Genomic DNA, 15685 nt, shown 5'->3' on the forward strand with positions numbered 1-15685 from the left:
GCCATTGGTCAGTTTCAGCCACGGCAGCAGTAGACTTGGGGAATCGGTGTGGAGCAGCTCCAATTGTCCGGCTGGCCGGAGCACTTCCAGGTTCCAGTTGGTGCTGGACTATCAGGAGTGCCGGACCACTGGATGCCGGACAATTGGAGTTTTATTGTACATCAGAAACAGGAGGCCTGCTAAAGAACTGGTGGGGCAATGGACAATCAAGATGCAAACAGAGCACACAAGGACATTGCAGAGAAACTAAATAAAATCTTTGAATCAGTCTTCATGATGATGAGGAGGAGGGAAATTCCCAAACCTGAGCTATTCTTTTTAGGTGAGAAATCTGAGGGACTGTCCCAAATTGAGATGTCATTAGAGGAGATTTTGGAAAAATTGATGAACTGAACAGTAATAAGTCACCAGGATCAGATGGTATTCACCAGAGAATTCTGAAGGAATTCAAATGTGAAATTGCAGAACTGCTGACTGTAGTTTGTGAGCTATCGTTTTAATTTGCTTCTGTACCCAAGTGACTGGAGGATAGCTAATGTAAAGCCAATATTTAAAGGGGGCTCTAGATGTGATCCCAGTAATAACAGGCCAATAAACCTGAATTCTGTGCTGGGTAAACTGATTGAAACAAATTTGTCAGACACATACATGAACATAAATTATTTGGAAAAAGTCAGCATGGCTCGTAAAGGGAAATATGCCTTACCAATCTACTGAAATTCTTTGAATGGGTCAACAGGCTTGTGGAAAGTGTGGGGCCTAGCAGATATAATGTACTTTCCTTTGATGAGGTCCCTCACAAAACGCTCTTAAGCAGAAGATCCTCTCATGAATCAGTGTTGGTTAAAGGATAGGAAACTAAAGAGTAAGACTAAATGCTCCATTTTCAGTATGGAGAGAGAGAGAGAGAGAGAGAGAGAAATAGTGGTGTCCCCAGGGCTCTGCATGCAGACCAGTCCTATTCAACTTATTCAATAATGATATGGAAAAGGGATAAACTTGCAGATAGAAAACTACTCAAAATAGTTTAGTCCAAAGCAGACTGAGAAAAGCTACAAAGGGATCTCACAAAACTGGGTGACTAGGCAACAAAATGGCACATGAAATTCAACATGGATAAATGCAAAATAATGCATATTAGAAAACATAATCCCTACTCCTACATATAAAATGATGGGATCTAACTTAGCTGTTACCAGACAAGAAAGAGAACTTGGTCATTGTAGATATTTCTGGTAAAACATCCATTCAGTATGGAGTGGCAGGCAAAAACGTGAACAGAATTTTGGGAATCATTATAAAGGAATAGATAAGACAGAAAATATCTCATTGTTTCTCTAGAGATCTGTAGTACGCCCACATCTTGACTAGTGTGTGAAGATGTGGCTGCCCCATCTCAAAAAAGATACATGGGAAGTGGAAAGGATTCTGAAAATGGCAACAGAATTATTAGAGGTATGAAATGGAATGAGGAGAGATTAATAAGGCCAAGACTTTTCCGCTTTGAAAGCAGATGACTAAGGAGGGATATGATATAAGTCTATAAAATACTGACTCTTGTCAAGGAAAGTAAATAAGGAACCAGAATATACTCGTGACACAAAAACTAGTCATGGGCTAAGAGGAAAGGTCCTTTCAAGGATTGATAACTGATTAAAAGACAGGAAACAAAGGGTAGGAATAAATGGTAAGTTTTCAGAAAGATTTCAGAGTGGAGAGAGGTAACTAGTGGGGTGGCCCAAGGATCTGTCCTGAAACCAATCCTATTTAACTTATTTCTTCACATAATCAACCTGACTCAGTGAAATCAAAAAGGGGACATAGGTGTAGTAGTCATTTAGCAGTTGTGAAAGAAAATATGCATTGTATGGTATCTGTTTTGGTGATGGATAGCTCATGGGGGCTCTTGGTAAACTGATTGCTGAACATACTTGTCAGATTAAGAGTAATATAGATTAAAACAATATATATAACTCTTTTTCTTTTGTCAGTGAAAAACTTTAAAGGAAGCTAAATTTGAAATTTCTAGATTCCGACATTCATAGTTATATAGGTGCAGAAATTAAGAACACATGAAAAATGTCACTGTCATAACTCAAATGGCTGAACTAATTTCACTAAAATTTGCCAAAGATTAATCTTTTGGAAGAGATTAAAATTGGCAGTGGAGAAATTTGAGAAAGTTATAAAGCAGCTGAAAGAAACACTAAAACAACCGTGGTGGAATGGAAACGAAATCTTAGTTAACTATAGTGTAGTACTGATTTCTCATGACTGCTATAATATGACATATATGTATGCGGTACTTGCAGTATAGATTTTTCCATATTCCAGTAAATGTTTAATAGCCATTCTCCCTGCCAAGAATGAGATCTATGGCACATGCTTTACTTGAATTTATTGAGTAGTAAGTAATTTTTTAATTTAATATAAATTCTTAAATAAACTCGTAATTACTAAAGATGGTGGATTGAAGCCCTGGAAAGTGTCCTGTATATATCCATAGAAAAAAATGGATTGGGGTTAATGGCAATGCAAACTGCATGAACTGCATCACCAATATACCTGAACCCTGACATTGTGGAAGCACTTCTAGCGTTAAGAATAATTGAATTTCCATGCCCATCAAGTCATTAATCCTTTTTGTTAGCATCACCATAATAATTGGCACTGGCATTCTTATTGGTAAATTTTATGACAGAACGCCTGTTCATCTATAGTTGATTGCTGAATGCTCATGAACCAGTAGCAACTGTAACATAATAATAAAAGAGGCTGACAAAGGAGGTACAGTAGTTATCATAGGTCAGATTATGAATGGGCTGTTGCCCCTCCCACCACCCACAGACACACACGAGACCAGGGATATTCTGTCTGCTGTCCAAGATCCATAAACTTTGGCACTCTTACAGTAGGGGCTTGTCTACATTGGCCCCTTTTCCGGAAGGGGCATGTTAATTTCACGAGTCGTAATAGGGAAATCCGCGGGGGATTTAAATATCCCCTGCGGCATTTAAATAAAAATGTCCGCCGCTTTTTTCCGGCTTTTAGAAAAGCCGGAAAAGAGCGTCTACACTGGCCCCGATCCTCCGGAAAAAGCGCCCTTTTCCAGAGGATCTTATTCCTACTTCAAAGGAATATTTGAGCAAAAACACTTCAAAATAGACTGCAGTGTGAAACTGCTAGCTGTAATTCATATGCAAACTTGACACTATCAGACTAGGTCTGAATAGGGACTGAGAGTGGCTAGCTCATTACAAAAAGTAATTTTTCTTCTTTTTGCATTCTCACTTTCTCATCAACTATTCAATCCTGATTGAATTGGCCTCAATAGCACTGATCCTCTGCATACTAATATAACACTTCATCTTTGTATGTTTCTGCCAAACTGAAGTTTTCATTTCATGCATCTGCCAAAATGGACTCCAGCCCATAAAACCTTATATGCAGATAAATTTGCCAGTCTTTAAAGTGCCACAGGACTCCTTGTTGTAGTAGCAACTTTCATTTGTTACTGACCTATGCTGGATTCAGACTGATCACTTGGCAACGAAAGATTGAGTTTTAAATATTCCTATTTTTTTATCACCTTGGATTTATTTACAGTACAAGACAATAGGATTAGTGGGGTTGGGCATAAACGTAACTGTTTAAGGTAGTTGAATTTTCATGTGAAATGATTTCTTCCCTAAGAATTTTCCATATTTTTCTTGACATCTGTGTAACAAGTTTAAGAAGCAGTGTTCATTATTTCCTGTTTACTTTTCTGAACCATCTAAATAACAGGCAAAGTCAGAAATACAATGGTCATTATCATAAAACATCTTTTTTTTTCCCCTCTAGGAAGAACATGTTGTGAATCATATGGCAGTGAAGATTGTTGAAAATGTTTGCACAACCGATTCTTTTCATGCAGAGGGATTTATTACAGGAGAAATTGGGCCACTGTTATGGTACCTTTTCACACATTCCACTGTAGATTCTCTAAGGATAACAGCTATTTCGGTAAGGAGCTTCCTTTCAGATCATCAACATTTTCTAGTATTGATAATTTGAAAAGTTTTGAGAACATTCTAGATGTATATTGAAATGTCTTTGCTGCAAGGGCAACAAACCTTAATTTTCTTACAGATGGAAGTTTTCAGTTGGCTGCTAAATAGAGTAGCTTGTTTTTAGCACCTCTAAAATCAAAGAGCAAAGGATTATTAACCTCAACTGTAATGGAGTAGGCTTGAGGTGATGGTAGAACTTTTCTGTTGCATTTGTAGAGTGAGTTGCACAGGAAGTTCCTAAATTAGTACAGTTTGAATCTCTCTAGTCCAGCACCCTTAGATCCTGCCCGGTATTGAACCAGAGAATTTGCCGAACCATGAGAGGTCAATATTGTCTATCAGCCTTACTAACACTTCCATTGCTTACTGGGCTCTTAGAAGACATTTTGGGGTAAATCAGAGCTAGATCACAGTACAAAACAGTGAGAGTCAGAACAGGTAACTGTAAACAAACTTTCTAGAATTGCTGTAAACTTGGCCACACCCATGAAAAGTGGAAATCGGGCTAACTAAAATTATGCTGGACCAGAGATGTTCAACCTGTATTTATAATTAAGGACAACTGCACCTGTATTCTTTCTCCATGGTTCAGCAAGGGCATCCATTCTAGGCTCCTGGTCCCTCAGCTGTCATCTGTCTTGGGTAGACATCTCTCTTCCTCCTGCAAAGAAGGTCCTGAGGTGCCCTGTAGTCCATTGGAAGAAGGCCCGTCATGGATGTGCTTGCCACCACTTCACCTGGGGAGGATAAGGAAACAGCCATTAAGGAACGTGGATCCTGAGTGCCCTCAGACTGTGGTAGGGCCACAGCCAGAATATTCTCTTGGGCAGCAGTGAGGTGGGTGGTCCCACATCCTGCAGCAGAGGATGACTGACTGTAGCCTCCAGGGCTCAAGACTTGGAAGGGCCTGGGAAGGTCCAGTTGGTAATGTGTCCTGGGCTTGGTGGAGTACCCACAGCATCCAAAACTGCCACTATGGCATCCATTGGGAGGCTCCAACTCCCTAGGCAGGTGAGGGCCTGCTAGCATTAGAATCATAGAATAATAGGACTGGAAGGGACCTCGAGAGGTCATCGAGTCCAGCCCCCCGCCCTCAAGGCAGGATCAAGCTCCGTCTACACCATCCCTGACAGATGTCTATCTAACCTGTTCTTAAATATCTCCAGAGAGGGAGATTCCACCACCTCCCTTGGCAATTTATTCCAATATTTGACCACCCTGACAGTTAGGAATTTTTTCCTAATGTCCAATCTAAACCTCCCCTGCTGCACTTTAAGCCCATTACTCCTTGTCCTGTCCTCAGAAACCAAGAGGAACAAATTTTCTCCTTCCTCCTTGTGACACCCTTTTAGATATTTGAAAACCGCTATCATGTCCCCCCTTAATCTTCTTTTTTCCAAACTAAACAAGCCCAGTTCATGAAGCCTGGCTTCATAGGTCATGTTCTCTAGACCTTTAATCATTCTTGTCGCTCTTCTCTGTACCCTTTCCAATTTCTCCACATCTTTCTTGAAATGTGGCGCCCAGAACTGGACACAGTACTCCAGCTGAGGCCTAACTAGTGCAGAGTAGAGCGGCAGAATGACTTCACGAGTTTTGCTTACAACACACCTGTTGATACAACCTAGAATCATAGGTTGACCAACCAGAAGCCACCAATGCTTCCCACAAGGCTGATGGAGACCTGAAACGGGAGGGCCAGGGCAGTTCCGAGCCAGTTTGGAGAGAAGGAACTCTGAGTGCTAGCGCCTATCGTCTGTAAGGTGCCGAGTCGCCACTCATCTTGCTGCTGCCTGCTGCCCAAGAGAGTATAAGGCCGTTAATTAGTGCAGGGCCAGTGAATGTCTATGAGAATGTTGTCTGGAGGGTGAATGGTGCTGGGATTGGTACCTATGCTAAGAACACTGAGGTGAGGATTGGTGCCTAAGTGGTTCTCCACAGAGCAGTGCTGAGACACAGCTTCGTGCTCTGAAGAGCAGTGCGAAGAAGGGTGATGTCATGGGGAGCGAGGGCTCTGGGTATGTCACCGATGCTTATATTTAGCCAGATCTCAAACGGTGCTGCGGTCTGCAGTGTTGTGAGGTGCGAAGAGCACTGAAGATGGGTGGATTTCTCTGATAACTCCAAGCTGGACCAGTATCTGCTCTCCACAAATTCTCCCGAGTGGTAACAGCTCCAAGAGGACTAGCTGTGAGTCAGACCAGCAGAGAGATGCTGGAACCAGAGCAGATGGACCCAGCATGGCCAACTTTTCCTGGCAGGATGGTTGATGAACAGGGAGCAGCCCATCTCTGGCAGGGGACTGAATCACTTCACTGTGGTCCTAAGTGGCCTGAGGCATGTCCAACATAGAAGATGTGCTGCCCACCACTGCTTCCATTCTTGGGGATTCTAGGAAGATAGAGCTTGGAACCTGAGACGAGTACAGCACCTCTGTGCCCTGGGGCTTAAGCCCATTAGGTCTGTCTGGTGTTGATGGTATGGATGGTGTGTGTGTGTGTGTGTGTGTGTGTGTGTGTGTGTGTGTGTGTGTGACTAAGGAAGACTGTACCAGGGAATGTGTCTGGTGCTGAGATGTGGAGGCCTTCAGAAAGTGCTGAGGCAGACATGTTTTTCTTCTGCACCCTTACCAGAGTGGAAGGGGTGCAATACGTACGGAGATATGAGTCCGAAGAATGGATTCCATAAAGAGTTGCTTCAGGAGGAAGTCCTGCTGGTTTTGGGTGTATGGTTTAAAGGTCTTGCAGATCTTGCATTTCTCTGCCTGATGAGGTTCACCTAGGCACTGGAGGCACGAGTCCTGAGGAACACTCGTAGGCATAGATGTTAGGCAAGATCAGCAGTGTTTGAAGCCCTGGATGTCCCAAAGGGGACATGGATGGAAAGGAAAAAGAATTGTATAAACTCATTCTGACAAGTGCAGCATTTAAAAAAAGCATTTTTTTTTCAAAATAAGTGGAATGGTTATGTCCTCATTTGATACAAAACGTTGATGAAGTATTCAAAATATTAAGAGAGTGAGCGTTTTGTCTTTTCTATGCTAAGAAGAGCCAGTTACATACAGCTTAAACCACTTAAATGGGGATCAACACTTGGCAAAGCTCCATTGAATCATCTTATTTGGTTTGATATTTTTTTCCTGAATGATGGACTCTGAACAATTTGTTTTAAGAGAGAGATGGTTTTGAAAAATGAATGAAAAGAGCAGGAATTAGTAAGGCTGCATTGGTCTGGAAAGAACAAGAAAGGGTGAACGCTGCATACTTGAACAGGGTCAATAAAATGTCCATTTAGTTCTACTGTTAAATAACCCATTTTGGTTTAAATAGAACATCAGGTTTTAAAATGCACATCAAAGATTATTTAGTGTAAAACAGTATACATTTGTATTTATGCGCCAGTATCTCAGGGTACGTCTAGACTACAAGCCTCTTTTGTAGTCTAGACGACTGGCCTTAAATGCGATTCAGCGTCCAATCAGTGTGGGCGTGCTATTTCAAAATAGCAAAACTCTATTTCGAAGTGAATTTTGCATGTAGACGCGTTATTTCGAAATAACTATTTTGAAATAAGATATTTCGAAATAATGCTGTAGTGTAGACATACCCAGAGGGATTTTATATAGAAAGTTATATTTTGTTCTTCCATGCCTTCAAGAGTTAGCTATGCTAATCAGTTGTGTTAAACTGCATTAAATACACTATGGAGAAAAATCTGAATTTGAATATTCTGATTATGGCATGATCCCTGGAGATTTCTTTCTTCAATTCAAAATGTACATTAATTTTTTACCTTCAGATTTAAAAAAAAAAAATCTTTATTTTGTTTCAAATATAGATCAAGGTTTTTGTTACTTTTACTATATGAACCCCTCGTAATGATTCTCATTACCATAAAACAGTGGTTTTCAACTGGTTGTCCACAGACCTCTGGGAGACTTCAGACTATGTCTAAAATTTCTAAAGGAATCTACACCTTCATTCAGAATATTTGAGTGGTCTGTAAATGAAAAAAGGTTGAAAACCACCTCTGTATTATCTGTGCCATACAATTGGGTAATGCAAAACTAATTAATTCCTGTAGTCTTTTGCTATTATTTTCATTGTCATCACTTTATACAAATAAGTTAGGGTATTTCCTTTTATTGTCAATTTCTGATTGGTCAGTTATCTATGTAACAACTTATTTGACCTGTGCAGATTGAAAATAAGAACATTACTCCTCTTCTTCCTCGTGTGTATTATTTCAATAGTGAAAAAAGTTAGAAGTGATATTAAAATGTCAAGCAAGGTTCATGAATTTTGTGAGATTTATTTATAAATATTAGTTTTAAATTCTCTGTGAAAACTTTCACTAGAAAATGGGAGTTGTTTTTCCTGTTCCTTTTTAGGCTTAATTGCTTATCATATACTTGAGGTTTAGTTTTTTCCTCTTAATTAAACAACAAAAACAATACTTCTAATTAAAATAAAGACATTTCTTGTTAATCTATATAGTTAAATCAGGATATTCATTGTTGTGTGGATGGGTCAAGCAAAATTAATTTAGCTAATGCAGACATCCAAGTTCCAATAAACTATTATGATATTGTATTATAGTGGGTTTTGTCCTATTTGGTTTACAAGGAATAACATTTACAATAACAAAATGATTGTTTTAAAATTATTCTTTCAAATTTACTTAAACCATATACATTCGTTACATTTGTGTGTTCCTAGGAATAATGGGAAAAGCTGTTGCTGTTCGTTGATATTTTTTTATTGCACTAATTACTTTATTATTAAAAGAATAGTTTTACTTAATGGGAATTTTTTCCTATTTGTATAGGCTTTATGCAGAATTACTCGTCACTCACCCAGTGCTTTTCAGAGTGTTATTGAAAAGGTCGGGTTAATGGCTGTTGTAAACTCATTGGCAACTGGAATATGCAAAGTTCAACAGTACATGCTGACCATGTTTGCTTCTATGTTGTCATGTGGAGTTCATCTTCAGAGACTGATTCAAGAAAAGGTTTGAATTATAGTATTATTCTTGATTTTGTGCTTCTGCTTTGCCCATGCCATTTCTGTGTACTAAAATCTTTTCCTGATCCTTCAAATATTGTAGGTCATATGACCTTTTATCAACCTTTTGTTTTGTTCTTCCATAATATTCACCTTGTTTTGTAGTGGAGGTCAACAGCAGCTCAAGTTATTGAAACGCATTGCTATATTACCCAAAAAGTTTAAAAAAATTGACATAGAAAATGAGATTTTTGTACTGGAGCAGTTTACTGTTCAATCAAATTTGAAGTTCTCTCAGTGTAATATCTGATGCTTCAGAGAAATATGACATGCCTTCCACATGTAGTGGTTAACCAGTTGTGCAATGTGGAACATGGGAAGTAGAGATGAGTTGTGGGGGAGGAAGGGTGTGGTGGCAACAAATTCTCTGCTGGTCCTTGCAAGTGTTCATTTTACACTTTGAAATAATTATTGTGTTTGAAACTATGTATCCTAAGATAATTGTAAATATTGCAATGCTTGTGTATTTTTATTTTGCATTTTTATTTTTATATGATCTTTTGTTGAAACTGTATCCCCAAACACAGTTGAGCTACCAACTTAAATTAAAAAAAGAGATAAGTTAAAGGGCCTGGACAAAGCTAAAGCTTTAAATTGGACAAAGATTTCCATAATGGAATCTTTCATCCCTATTTGGTCTTTAGGGAACAAATCCCATTCTGTTGGTAGGGTGACTTACACTTATCATAGCTGGAACGTCTGCGTCTGCTTAAGAGAGCTGTACAAGTATTTCCTTGTTTTTCTTCACTTTGCAAAGCATCTGCTTGTGTGCTCTTTTAAGTATGTCTGGAGTTTGCCATTCCTTCTGTATAGATTTTTAGATAATGACTGCTTTCCATTTTTATCAATTTGTTGTTGTTATAACATTTGTATGTAGACTCAGGACATGCATCTTTTTTGAGGAGTTCACAGTCTACATTTGGTTGATCAGTCACCATTTTGTAAGCTGAGGAATTCAGGTCTCCTTTTGCTAAAATATGGTGGTACTTGTTGCTTGCTTTATCAGTGATAACTTTCTACATGTCTTTGGGTCTGTAGCAGTCACACTCTCCATTGTCTGCATTTTTGGTCATTAGCTTTAATAGAAAAAACCACTGGAGTAGACAGACTAGTGTCTTTTGGGATTATATACTTAAAGAAAATTACTACCTGCTTTCCATACAATGGAGTATATAATTAAAACAAAACAAAATGTAAAATAATGAGATACAGAATTTGACAGGATTTTTTTTTTGCAAGTCTTAAGAGGTGAGACTGATTTGTATTTGAGTTGCTGCTTCAGCTAAAATTCAGTAAATTCAGAAGGCTCTAGTGTGGCCATCAACTGATAATGGCCCTAAGGAAAAAACAATGAGAAATGCATGACGACAGCTACTTTGACATAGTACCATTAGACATTTAAAAGAGAGAATATGTAGTGATTGAAGCTAAAATTGTACTTGGATTATGCTATCCTTATAGGACCTTAGGCCAATTTAAATTGTAAGGAAAATGTCTTGCTGAAATAATCATTTTATTAATTTAAGGCCATTTTTTAACAGTGTCACTGGTTCTGATAAATGTCTGCAATTTAACTTCTAGAATGTGATTAAAAGCTATTTATTTTGATCACACAATCATTCTTCATGGTATACAACAAAAAGATTTCACCTTTACTTCTAGTCAACAAATATTTCTATATCAGTAAGAAAAAAAATACAAATGTAGGTTTTCATGGTTCTTTTGTAGAAAATATTGTAAATTAATACTGCATCTGTGTATCAAAAATTGTTTGAGACTTTTAATTTTGTTTCATGTGATTTTTTTTTTTTATACTCTCCTTGACCCTTGGCTCCTAGTCATCTTTCCCAACACCCTGAAGCTGCTCCCTTTTCAAAGCTACTTCTTTTTTCTTAAAATATGCCTCTGTGCTGTATGTTCCCATATGAAGTCAGAAAGAGTAGGTGTTGCAAACCTCCATCAGTTCCTTTTTATCATCCATGGCAGAGATGGAGCTTAGCAGATATCTGACCCACTAGGATTTAGCTTTAGTTAGATTTCTTAAACTTCTCCAAACCCTCAGAACTTTTTTAGATCTCTCTCTCTCTCTCTCTCTCTCTCTCTCTCTCTCTCTCTCTCTATATATATATATATATATATATATATATATATACACACACACACACACACACACACACACACACACACACACACACACACACACACTATTTTTACTAGCCTTGTCTGTTGTTTAACTGAAAGCTGCTTGCAGACATTCCCGTACAGAGTCCTGGAGTGGCTCAAAACTTGAAAGCTTCAAGGTTTCTGTCTTGCAATGAGCTAAATCTGTTGGAATACTGGTACAGCAGATGCTTGTTCTGCTTCATAGAGTCCCATCTGAAGCAGGTGTTTGGTTTGTCTTTCCTTTGCTGTAAGAATCCACAAATCAAGGGAGGGGAGAGTAATCTATGAGAATGTCATCACATCCAGAAGAGCTGAGTTCCAAGACCTATTTAGTGGTTAAGACTGTATCTTCTAGTGCTCCATCCAACAGGCAGGTATTTCTGCAAAACCATAGACTGACTCTCTTACTGGCATCATGTCAGTATCTGCACTGGTAGAGATCTTGATAACAAAGCCATCAACAGCCCTGATGTTTATGCTGACGACTCAGAAGTTAAAGCAGGGTGTGCTGAAAGAACCTGCCGCAAGTACTAGGGAAGGAGATTGGGGGGGACACAGAAGAATGTTGGGATACAAACTGGTCAAGGTATGTATAGCTCTAAACTTGACCAGAGAGAAGCCCAGTGAGCTGCAGTAGCTCTACCTGTAATGGAAATATCCCCAGCAATGTCAGTGCTGATATGAATAATATAATTTCAGGGCCATATTCTGCACTGAGCTATATCACCCTAACAGATAGTTCTGCCTATGAAAGAGGTTTATTCCTCATCACCATCTCTGAGACATATCTTTCCAACTATGTTGAGCAGAGACCTGTCATCACTGAAGTTTGAGAGCAATGTTTCCTTTGTTTAGACCTCATATGTAAGTGTAGCAACACTGACACTATCTGGCCAACAACTTGTCACCCCTCATTACACATATGAAATGCCATTGTAGCCTGTCAGGGCTCATCCTCTTGTGCCGCTGAGTTGATGCCTGTCTTAGGATAGACAGACCTCCTGCTCATCCACTACCACTTCAGTGGTGAGATATCAGTTGCTAGATACAGAGAGGTCTGGGATCTGGATACCAAATGATCACTAATGGATACATTTATAGCTGTTGGAAAACAGTTACACGTTGGAGGGAAGGGAGAGACAGTGCAGTTGTGTTGTGCCTAGGGTAGTGTGGTTATTTCAAAATCGTTTAAATGGTCATACTCAAGATTACAGATGTAAACAAGTAGTCAACTATATGATTAACTGATGAGCCTACACTTATCGATTAATCTTGTTGAATACTCACATCCCACCACCCTGTGGCTGCCTCTGTATCAGAGGGAGCAAGTGGGAGGGAAGCAGGAGCCAGGAGCACACTGTCTGCTAACCCTGCCCTTGGGGACTGTTGAATAGTTGTGTAACTGATAATATTTTGTATGGTTACACAACTATTCAGTTACCCTATATCTAACATCCCTACTGAAGACCATTACCCTCCAGGTTGGAGCTCGGGCTCTAAAACCTGATGTGGGAAGTGGGGGTACGAGTCCAAGAGGGAACATATACAGTACTAATTTTAGCCTCTTAATGCGATTTTGAACCAGTTGACCTGGACTTTGACTCCATGGTGCAGGGTTCCCCTCCACGCCCCAGTGTATACATCTGAGACAACACAGGTGTTTTTAAATACTTTACTTTACCGATGAAGTATACAGTATTTGTGGCCAAAGGGTCATTTAACATAGATATTAATGTTTTCTTAATTTGATTCCTTTATTTTAAAAAGAAACAAAAATATAGTTTTTAAAAAGATAGAATATTTTTAAAGGTACACTTAATTTCAGGCATGTCATCCTTGACTGTCCATATAAAGAAGACCTATCATCTTAGTCCATAAGCTACATATTTGAAAAAAAAATCTTTATGAAAATTCCCATGCAAATACCTTCTGAAGGAACTGTGATTTATGCTTTACTCACCATTGAACCATTTAAAACAGTAAATATGTTGTGCATGGTTGTGAAGCACTGTATAAGATAAATTATAGAATTGTAGCAGAAAAAATATAGAATAATATAGAAAAATGTAGAATAAGTAACACCAGTTTGTGCATCTAGGATTCCTTGTTTTTTCTCATTGTGTTCTCTGTTCTTTTACACAGACAATAACCAAATGGTACCTTAATTGACTGTGTTTCAACAGCTCTGATGGGGTGTCAATCATTGATTTATCTCCAACCTTTGTGTCCAAGTATAATTAGTAACATCTGCCACAGTGGTTCCAAGGGTTTAGTTTCTTAGATTATATTTAGTAGTTTTATTTCACTTTTAAGAATGATATTGTCATCAACTAGTATTGATGTAGTTTGGGTCATTAGATCTACCTGAAAACCTGAAAACAAAATTGTCTGCAGACACCTTGTTTGCAGCTAAATGTCTGTGACATGCTCTGTCCTTGACCAGAGGCAAAAGTTGATGTTATTTGAAGGTTTCTCATTTATGAGGCTGTATCCACTCAGCTTCTACCTCATAAGCGTCCCACAATTTTAGTTCCAAATCTGCTGATTAAAAATTGAGAGAGAGAGCTTTAGATCTGGCACTATCAGTTAATAAATCATTGGCATTTTCTATAAAGATTGGCTCAAAAATATTGTATGGCACTGTTCTCTGTAGACTGGGAAGGAAGAATGTAACTGTCAGAAGCTCTACAGCCTTGAGTTTTTAAATTATTGAAGATTTATAGAGGCTGCCTTTTACTCTTGGAGGGATTCTGCTCTTAAATATTCTGCAAACAATATTTTAAAAATCTTCAAAATTTTGCATATTTTATCTGTCAAAATAACACTACATAATCATTTGCATTTTGTCAAATCTGTGAAAGCATTCATAAAACCAACATGTGTTGGGTCATCATCATAGACTGCTATAACATGAAATAAATGGCAGAATGAGAGTAAAACAGAGCAGGAGACAGAGTACTCACCTAAGGAGTTCAGTCAGAACTTTAATGAATGCATTTTTTTTAATGAACATCAGCAGCATGGAAGCATATCTTCCAGGAATGGTGACTGAAGCATGAAGAGGCATATGAATGATCAGTATATCTGGCAGTAAAGACCTTATAGCACCAGCTACAAAAGTGTCAGGGGAACGCCTGTTCTTACTTTCTGATGAAACTGTAAATAAGCAGGCAACAGTATCTTCCCCTTTATGTTAACAAGGACTGAGTACCCTTGTTAGCACTAAAGTTTTACATTTAGTTTTGAGTGTAGTTATGTAACAAAAAAAAAAATCACAAACATGTCTTTCACAACAGAAATTGCACTGAAGTACTTGTAGGAAGTGAATTGAAAAATACAATTTGTATCACTTTACATATATTTGAAATAAAATAATAATATAGTGTAAAGTGAGAAATGAATATTGAAACTACAGAAAATCGGCCACAAATATTTATGATATATGGAGATATATCATAGATCTGGAAGGGACCTTGAGAGTTCATTGAGTCCAGTCCCTTGCCCTCATGGCAGGACCAAGTACCATCGCTGTCAGATTTTGCCCCAAATCCCTAAATGGCCCCCTCAAGGATTGAACTCACAACCCTGGGTTTAAGCAGGCCAATGCTCAAACCACTGAGCTATCCCTTCTTCAACTTCAGTTGGTATTCCATTATTTAACAGCATGATTAATCATGATTAATTTTTTAGAATTATTTGCATGATTTAACTGCAATTAACCAACATCCCTAATGTAATTTACTACAGTTAGTAGTATTTAGGAGGAAAGGCAAATATTTTTTTTGCAATTTTAAAAATTATAACTTTTCTTTTAAAAGAACTTTAGTGTTTAAAATATTCTTTGTTTTGGGGTGTTTTTTGTTTTTGGTTGGCTTCTGTGGTGTTTTTAAATAACCTGGTATATCTCATTTTGGGTCCAACACATTAGAAAATACGAAAAACTTAAAAAACAATAAATAGACTAGTAGCATCTTAAAGGCTTACAAAACATGTAGATGGTATCATGAGCTTTTGTGGGCGCAACCCACTTCTTCAGATGACTGGAGTATTAAGAGGAGAGGGGGGGAAAGGAGAGGGAAAGAAAAAGAGAGAGAGAGAGAGAGAGAGAGAGAGACTAGATGGGTCAAATAGTTACAAGAGGCTGATAAGAACAATTAGCACCTCCATTGTTTGGTTGGTTCGTTAAGTCACAGGATGTGGTATGTAGCGTACGAGCCAGCAGATGTCCCTGTCCATACCATTTGCATAAGAATTAAACTTGTTAAGTTCCAATCCTTCCCTGTGTATTTGGCTTATGGAATTGGCTTGAAGCAATATGGTGACTTGGAGATCCATTAATGAGTGTCCAGGCAAATTAAAGTGTTCTCCAACAGGTTTTTTTGTGTATTGCCTTTTTGGATATCTGAT

The 15685-nt window shown here is 38.4% G+C and overlaps 1 protein-coding gene across 11 annotated transcripts in view; it reads left to right on the plus strand.

The window, feature by feature from the left end:
- The window catches only part of ULK4 (unc-51 like kinase 4), a 421715-nt gene that overhangs the window by 103995 nt on the left and 302035 nt on the right, over positions 1–15685 (plus strand). For all 11 annotated transcript variants that reach the window (XR_012901902.1, XM_025189022.2, XM_006131810.4 and 8 more), the window contains 2 exons: positions 3844–4005; positions 8880–9062. Coding sequence is in view for 10 of the 11 variants with exons in the window: in XM_025189022.2 (XP_025044807.2) it covers positions 3844–4005; positions 8880–9062 (345 nt within the window). In the remaining variant the exon portion in view is untranslated. The remainder of the gene's footprint in view (positions 1–3843; positions 4006–8879; positions 9063–15685) is intronic.

The sequence above is a fragment of the Pelodiscus sinensis genome, chromosome 2 (genome assembly GCF_049634645.1).
Source record: "Pelodiscus sinensis isolate JC-2024 chromosome 2, ASM4963464v1, whole genome shotgun sequence".
Lineage (NCBI taxonomy): Eukaryota > Metazoa > Chordata > Testudines > Trionychidae > Pelodiscus > Pelodiscus sinensis.